Consider the following 8,638-nt stretch of genomic DNA (forward strand, 5'->3'; position numbering starts at 1 on the left):
CCCTATTATGTATTATATTTCCTGCCTGGGTTTGGGTTGCTGCAAATGGGGGGCAGAGTGCTGCAGCACCGTCTGCAGCTATTGTTCCCGTGGCCATGGTTCGGTTAACTCTATACATAAATTAGCCTGCAGATAAGTCCATAAAGAAACTCCAGAGCAGGCGAAAAAAAAGAGGCGAAGGAAGGAAGGTAGACTGGAACGAAATCAACAAGAAACCTGAAAAAAACTGAATCCAGGACAGGCAGAAAAGAAATATAGAGAGTGAACAGAGGGGTGATGAAGGCCAGAACCCTTTTTTTTTTTTTTTTCGTCGAGTGCTCAGCCGGCTGGAATAAAGTAGTAAGTCAGCTTCTTGATGGCGAACGGGGGAACTGGGACAAATCACCTCGACAGAGGGGAAGCGAGAAGGGCACAGCAGAAGTTGAAAGATGAGGGGATGAGAATCGTAATAGATGTTTCCTCTCTATTTAGTTCAGGTTCATGCTGCTTCTTTTTTTTTTTTTTTTTTTTTTGTATTATTATTTCAAGCCTCGGCATCTGAAGAGATGGACGGTGGTCCGTCGGGGTCAAGCTGAGCCGTCAGCTGTGGTTCTAACCTCTGTGACTGTCTGAGAAGAGCGTATTTCCTCCCCTCTCCTCCAATTATCCGAGTTTCTCTCCGGTCCTGATCTGTGCTCACAGGGTATCTCGTATACAGGCTGTGTGTGTGTGTGTGTGTGTGTGTGTGTGTGTGTGTGTGTGTGTGTGTGTGTGTGTGTGTGTGTGTGTGTGTGTGTGTCGTACAAAGCGTACAGACAAACTGTTGTTTCTGCAGAAGCCCGGAGACCAGGTGGAGCCGACGAACAATCCCTTTGTGATTTTTTTTTATTTTTTACAAAACCGCTCCGCCTTGAAGCGAGAACAGAGCTGCACAACGCCGACACAAAATACAGTGAAAGAACGCTGTAAGGATTTATTTCTTCAACCGCAGGAAGAAATATCCTTCAAATTCACCGTATGCTTGAATGTCATTTGCTGACGACGCGGTAAAACAATACGGGTCAAATATTGACAAATAAATGGATTTTTCTACCCACTTGGAGTGGAATTTATTCATAATTTTGATCAAAAGTACAAATTGAAACTCTTTCTCAGAATAGAGCGGACTTGTTTTCTTATTTTGCCTTTTTGATTTCAATTCATACTGCAAGAATAATAGAAATACAGCATATTACTTTGGTTTGTGCAACTTTGCCAGCGTAAGAACTTTGAGTTGATGTTGAGAGTGTTTTGTGAAAAGAACAATTATTTGCGGCTTCATGAAATGAAAATATCTTTTGTCGACTTAACGACCTCAGAAACAAATAATGTTCATATTCACTGTACGCTGAATGTCATGTGCTGACAATGCAGTCAAATAAAAGTAGATATTCACAAATGCTCATTCGAAACTCGTACAAGCCTGAATTTATCAGAAGTGAGGAATCGCTGGCAAATTCATGTTTATAAATCAATATTTGTTCATGATGTGATCAAAAACGCTGTTTGAAAAACCTCAAAATAACGTACTCATAGAACTGCAGTTACGTCCAGTAACTACTATTTATTTCCTCCTGCATTTTTGCTGTTTCTCTGCTCTGCTGCGTGGCCGTGTCTCGCGTCTTCATTTCAATTCGTTCTCCACAAATAGTAGAAATACAGGTTTTCTTTTGTCGGGTAATTACTTTTGTTCGCTCCACTTCAACGCGAGTTGATTTGAGCGTGTTTTTTTTTTAGTCCCGTCACAATGCTTTCAGCGTCCGGCTAACTCCAGTCAACGAAATTCGAGCGTGAAAATATCATCTCTATATCTCGTCTCTTCCAGGTGGCCTCCCGTACGAGTTCAAGGTGGTGATCGCCGGGAACCACGAGCTCACCTTCGATAAGGACTTTATGGCCGAGCTGGTCAAGCAGGATTACTACCGATTCCCGTCGGTCTCCAAACTCAAACCGGAGGACTTTGACAATGTCCAGTCGCTCCTCACAAACTGTGTGTACCTGCAGGACTCGGACGTCACCATCAAGGGATTCCGGATATACGGGACGCCCTGGTAAGAGCTCCTCTTCCCCTCTTTGTCTTCTTGTCTTTCACGCTTGTCTTTTTGCCATTGGAAGGGAGGAGGAGGAGGGGGTGGGGGGGGGTGAAGGTGTGCCTCCCTCTTCTGTCTGTCTGTTTTCCAGCTCCCCTCAGTAACTCTGCTGTGCTTGCAGCAAGGTGGGAGGAGAGGGGAGGGGAGGGGGGGACGGGAGGGGGGGGGGGCGGGGCTTCCCTTTACATCCAGGGTGCTATTCCCAGCTCGCACATTCCTTTATGAGCCCGGGCACCTTCGCCTGCTCCCCGAGCTCGTGTTACACCTGTGTTTTGACACGGGGTTAAGTGATACGCGTGGTACCGGGACACTCTGTCAATGGGGCTCTCAGGTGTGGAGGAAGGGGGTGGGGGGGGCGGAGGCGGGGGCGGGGACGTTGTAAGCAGCATGTGTTCGAACCACACAGAGGCAGGTTTTTTTTGTTTGTTTTGTTTTATGTGAGAAGCGTTTGCTCGGAGGAAGAAGGAAGTCTCCTGAGGCGACTGCGATACTCGTGGATGTTTACGTTTGCATGAAAATTTTATGTTCGGAAAATGCTTTAAATTGACTTTATTAAGAAGAAGTCGATCTGGGAGTAAATTGTAGGTTCTCCACCTTTAAAGTGAGAAACAGCAGGTTTGTGGTTGTAGTTAAACTAACTGGGTGATTGTTTTTTAAAATAAATACTTTTCAATATCTTTAGAAATATTCATAGTTTTTTGTTTGTTTTTTATGCCTCAGAAGTGCAGATACACACCAGTTGAGGCTTTTACAGATGTTTTACTTTCGATATATATTTTCTAAATGCTGCTATGATACCTCTGCTACTTTGCTCATTCATTTTTCTTAACTTCAACATTCAACATTAACAAATCCCTGAAAGGAAATTCATCTTTGAACGCAAGATACACAAAACATTATGAAATGCTGAAAAAAGGATCACACAAAGCAAAATAAAACGCAATTAAAGCAGCCGTTCAACGTATATGTAGCGTCACCATCAATACATTTAACCATAATAACGATGTTGACTATAAAAATCTGAAAATATCTAACAATTATAAGATCCTTTCTTTAAATTAACTTTTCCTGTTAGAGAAGCTAAAATTAACAAACTGTTTCGCCACAATTGATCAAAATGAACCATCTGTGATCAGATTTGGAGTCGATTACTTCCACATTAATGACTGATTTATTGATCGACTCCTCATTTCAGTGTTCGTGTTAAAAAGATCGTCGGAGTCTCTGCGGGTGAAGTGACGTCGGACGGAGGCGGTCTCCAACCGTCTTTTCACATCCCGGCGGGGTGATCGCCTTTTTTTTTAATAATTTTTTTTTTTTATTATTATTTTTTTGGGTGTTTAGATAGAAATAGAGCTGCGTGGTTCACCGGTTGTCACCTCAGAGGATCCGAACAGTCCTGCAGACTGACCTCGACTCGCCCACTCTGCAGCTGTGACTCTCTCTCTCTCTCTCTCTCTCTCTCTCTCTCTCTCTCTCTCTCTCTGGGTGCACTGGGGAAACCCTAAAATAACTATTTAGGTCACACCTTCATCTGTTAGCAGCTATAATTAGCAGGTTTGCAGCCTGGCTTTAGGAGCAGCCAAGGGGGGAGGAGGAGGAGGAGGAGGAGGAGGCCATGGGTGGTGGTTGGGCGATGGGGGGGGGGGGGGGCAGATCCCAAGCATTTGTGAGACATCCCAGCAGCAGGAGGAAGAGATTACACTCTGCTCCATCCTCTTCCTTGTTTCCATCCTTCTGTGTGAGAGAGAGAGAGAGAGAGAGGAAGGAAGGAAGGAAGGAAGGAGGCTACCGCCCCCCCCCCCCCCCCCACCAAACTCCCCCCCCCCCCCCTCTCCCTGATGGGTGTTTAGTGTGAGGGCTGGTAAGTGTCTGTTGTGACAGCTGGGGGTCTCGTGAGAGGCAGGGTCGGACAGCTTGCCCCCCCCCTCCCCCCTCGGCTTCCTCACCTCCTTCACACCCATATGGTCACCGCGGGTCCCGAGGTCTGGCCTCTCCCGCTTGTCCAGTGTGAGGTCTCACTTAGCCCCGCGGCGACCCCTCACTTCATCAACAGCTCGCCAGCTCGCCGCCTGGGTGGCCCCCCGAGCTCCTCCGAGCCTTTCGGCGGTCCGCTGCTCACGACAGCGTCACCTCTGGGGGGATGGAGGGGCGGGGAGGTGGTGGAGGGGGGAGGGGGGGGGGGTCAATAAAACATAATTTTTTGTTTTGTTTAAACGCCGCCGTAGCTGCTGCGGTCTTGCTCGGCTTCTGCCGACTTTAAATACGAGTTCGGTGTTCACGTCGGGCTTCGCCGGTGCCGGTCGTCCGAATCACACGTCTGATTTCAGTCTTCAAATCCAAAACTGTCGTCCAGAATAAAAACGGCCCCGACGTAAAAGTTATTCCATAAAATGAGAAGTCAACGTTCAAAATATTTCGCGTAAATAGGCGTCAACTAGAAATTTGCTCCCGTTTTTTTTGAAGCTCATCATCTGTTTACATGTAAATCTATCAAGTAACGAATATACTGACTCAGCATTGTTCAGCTTTGTTTCTCTCCTTCTCTTGTTTGTACAGAAAGTAATCGAAAAGCTGGCTCCTCGTTTCTTTTTCATTTGAACCCGAAATCAACTCCGAGTTCATCAATCGCTCCGCGTGTCCGACGAAAACGCAGATTGTTTTCTCGCTTTTGAATGAAAACACATTTTCGCGTCTCAACACCACAAAACGCCACGATACGAGTATTTTTTTTTTTTTATCAGCGCGGTCGGGGGGGAAAAAACAACAAACCCCCCCCCACAACTTTAATATTCTCTTCACAGACACTCCGCTGGGTTTTTACAAAAATCCACACAAAAAAACAAAGTGTTTGTGTTTCACAAAACGCGTCGACTGCTGAGTCGGCTATTCGGACGTCTTCCACAGAAGCAGTTTTCTCTCAGAAACTGTGAAGAAGCAGCATGTTGTTTTTTGTTTTGTTTTGTTGTTTTTTATCTGCACAAGACAGAAAGAAACAAGCATCACTTCACCCTTTTTTCCATCACTCCACAGCCGTTAAATTTGTTTTGACCAGTGCGTCATTTAAATGGCTGTTTTAAAGGTCTTGCTGATAAAAAAAAAAAGAAAAGAAAAAAAAAAAAAATGCCACACCGCTGCAGCACTTTTTCCAAAACAATCCGGTTTCTAATGATCTGAAACGGGTTGTCGGTTCGGCGCCGGGGCCAATCGTACTCTGAAGTTTAAAGGCAGCTTTTGAATGCAGGCTTTCTAGAATATATACACGCATTGAAAACTGTGCCGACGAGTCGCCTCGGATAATTAATCTCGATAGTTTCTGAAGAACCAGCTGGCCAAAAGAAGAAAAACAAAACCTTCACCGATGAAGGTAAAACTGCCCCAGATGTTGGAAACTCTCTTAAGCTGTGGGTTTATTGCTGGAAAAAAAAAAATGCATTCAGACCTGAGATTTATTTAAAAGCAGAAGATTTAGAAGGATTGTGACTTTTTAACCGAGGACGTTATGTTTTTGGTTTGTTGGCAGAATGATGGAAAAAAAAACAACCGACTTGATTCTCATGGTAGAAATTTGCCTCGTCTCTTCCCCTAGAGATGAGAAACTATGTTAAACCAGCCAGGAGCCTGCGGGTGGATGTAATGAGCCATGTCACATGACCCATAACCTCCTTATATGTCCTTTTAAAATCCAGTCGGCGTGAGTGACAAGCGACAAAACAAAAACAATTTGACAAATAACTCCATATCACAGTCCACATTTATGAGTACCAGTAATCCACTATAATCTTATAATCTCACTATATTATTTTAATTTTTATATTGTTTCCATTATGGTATCTTTCGATGATTTACGCAGAACGTTGCAAATTCAATCCAATTCGATTTACGTGGCGCCAAATTACGCCAAATTATTTGGAGGCGCATTAAACATAGTGAAGTCCACACAACAGAACTTTACAGCATTATAAGAAGGAACCCAACAATTCCCACGTGAACGACAGCTGGAAACGAAAAACCTCCGACAGAACCGGACCCAGAGGTGGGCGGGGCCATCTGCCTCGAGCAGGTCGGTCGGTGGGGGGGGGAGCAGAGAGAGAAAAGAACAGCATAGAGACAATAAAGTGTCGGTGGAGCCAAACCAGAGACATGCAGCTCCAGGACCAGGGGATACCTGCAAAAAATAAAAAATGCTGCGAACTTCGCGAGGGAGGTTAAAATGAAACAAAGAGAGGAGAAGAGCCCAGTGCATCATGGGAAGTTTTGGAAAGGCATCCAGACACGTTCAGTGTCAGCAGCTGCAGATTAGCACGTCGAAGAAGTGAGATTTTTTTAGCCTTGGCTTGTGCCCCTTTAGTGTATTGTGTTATTGTCAGCGGGGAGTTATAAATTGCAGTTTTCTTTACCTTCTTGACATCTTTTTAGCGAAGTAAGAAATCATTCGGCCTTCACGAGGCTCCATTAGTCAAAAAAATGTAAGTACTTTTTTACACTTTACATTACAATCCTTGAGCTTTCAGCAGCAGAATGAAAAGGTGTGTAAAAAGATTTCTAGAGCTGCAGCTAAAGATTATTTTTCTAATCAACTAAGCTCCCGGTTGTATTTTGGATGAATTGTTCGTGAAATCATAATATTCACGTCTTTGTATTTTCCCGTTTCGTTCGACCAGAATTTTAAGCAGCATGAATTCCAAAAACTCCTTTATTATTGTTCGTTTTTTTTTTTTATTATTATTATTATTTTGTCCATGAGCTAATTGTTTTAGCTCGGCCGCGATAGACCTTTTTGAACATTTTCACCATCGAGTCCTAAACATTTTGAGTAAAACTGGGCTCCGACCTCCCGTTTTTGAGGAAAAGTGATGGGAGTGGAAGCAGCGCAGCGTGAAAGACGCACAACTCGCACTGTTTAATGACGGATGCTTAACAGACCAAATACCTAAAACCTCCCACTGCTTCTGCTCCTTGTCAATCAAAGCTCTAGAAGAGGAGCCGAAGGCCTGTCGGAGCGGGACAGTTTCACATTTTATTCACACCATTAACCGTTTCTGCTCCAGGGAAGACGACGAATCTTTGGATCTCTGAACTTAAAAAAAAAAAACACAAAAAAACCTCATAAATAGATTTGAATCTTGTGTTTAATTTACTGCTTTAACGCAGGACTTTAGTTTCTGTTCTTTGACCTTATTGAATGGTAAAACTTAAAGCTGAAGGTTAAACTTTTAAAAGTCTTTACTTCTGACATGTACGATGTTTAACACCCTTAAAAACTGATGAACGGAAAACATGAATTCATAATTAATCATTCTGGATAGCTTGTTATACATAATTTGTTTATTTCTCGGTTTTGTGTCGCTGGATATGGAAGTAAGTGAAACTAAATTCATTAATTTCACGATATAATTCAGGCTTCGGAAACTTCAAACTTTTAGCATTATCGGTAGAGTGCATGATTCAGCAATTATTTAATGAAATCCATCATTAGACTTAATTTAAGATGCACTTCATACCGCTCACAATCAGACACTTACACAAACAGAAATTGTTGATTGACACTGTTAATTAACTTAATAATAATTATTTTTTTTTTACCACTATATGGGTCCAGAAACTTGGTGACAAAGAGTCGACTGGCAGGGATTTGTGGGTAAAATATTGCAGCAGGATTTTACAGCATTAGTCAGTTCTCCACCTTTTTTTCTACATCATTTAGTTTGAGATAGAAATAAAAAATAAATAAATAAAAAATAAAAGGCGGGAGAAAAAGAGCGGGAAAAGCATCCAAGCCAGTTAGCTTTGTTGCTAACAGGAAGATAAATTACAGTTTGTACGACCGATAAAGAAAATTCAGATATTCTTATGGACCAAAAAAATGTGTTTATCAAACACTTGTGACAAATATATGTGATGGAGGCTGAATGTTTTGTAGTTTAATGATAAACTTTAAATGACATCACTACACTGAAACAGTGAACTTTACTGGGAATGTAATAATTTGAAATAACTAAATATAAAAAAGAAAAGACAAATGTTTCTACGGCATGTTTTGTACATTTGTATTGACAAAACGTATTTTCTGTCTCAAATATTTCCCGTTTTCATTTTCTCTTTGCTTCTCTGCTGAGACTGTTTTCTGCTTTTATTTTTATTTCTTGCCGTCATTGTAAACCGAATCGCTTTTGATTTGTTGGACTGTTTCTTCCGAGGGGGGGAAAAAAAGGCCGTTTTAGAGACATCCTTATTTCTGCTCTGGTAACCTTTTCTTTTTTCTTCTTGTTTTTTTTTTGTGTGTGGTTATTTTAGAAAACTAAATTATGAATCAATTATCAGAAGCCGTGAGAATAAATATAAATCCTGCAGCAACACGCCGAGCTCAGACATCAGTGCCGGCGGAGCGACGGCGGGCCGGGTCGCAGATGAGTCAGGAATCCTGCTGGGTTTTTTTTTGTTTTTTTGCAGACTCGGATAAGCTCTGCTGACGGATTCAGAACAGAGAAGTACGAGCTGGAAAGAGAGAGACTGTGTGTGTGTGTGTG

At 42.7% G+C, this 8,638-nt stretch overlaps 1 protein-coding gene across 3 annotated transcripts in view; it reads left to right on the forward strand.

The window, feature by feature from the left end:
- The window catches only part of mpped2a (metallophosphoesterase domain containing 2a), a 65,465-nt gene that overhangs the window by 28,555 nt on the left and 28,272 nt on the right, over positions 1 to 8,638 (forward strand). For all 3 annotated transcript variants that reach the window (XM_069165624.1, XM_069165626.1, XM_069165625.1), the window contains exon 4: positions 1,844 to 2,069. In XM_069165624.1, the coding sequence (XP_069021725.1) occupies positions 1,844 to 2,069 (226 nt within the window). The remainder of the gene's footprint in view (positions 1 to 1,843; positions 2,070 to 8,638) is intronic.

Source organism: Embiotoca jacksoni, unplaced genomic scaffold (genome assembly GCF_022577435.1).
Source record: "Embiotoca jacksoni isolate LCO1_2020_lvr unplaced genomic scaffold, fEmbJac1.0.p SCAF_35, whole genome shotgun sequence".
In the NCBI taxonomy this organism is placed as follows: domain Eukaryota; kingdom Metazoa; phylum Chordata; class Actinopteri; family Embiotocidae; genus Embiotoca; species Embiotoca jacksoni.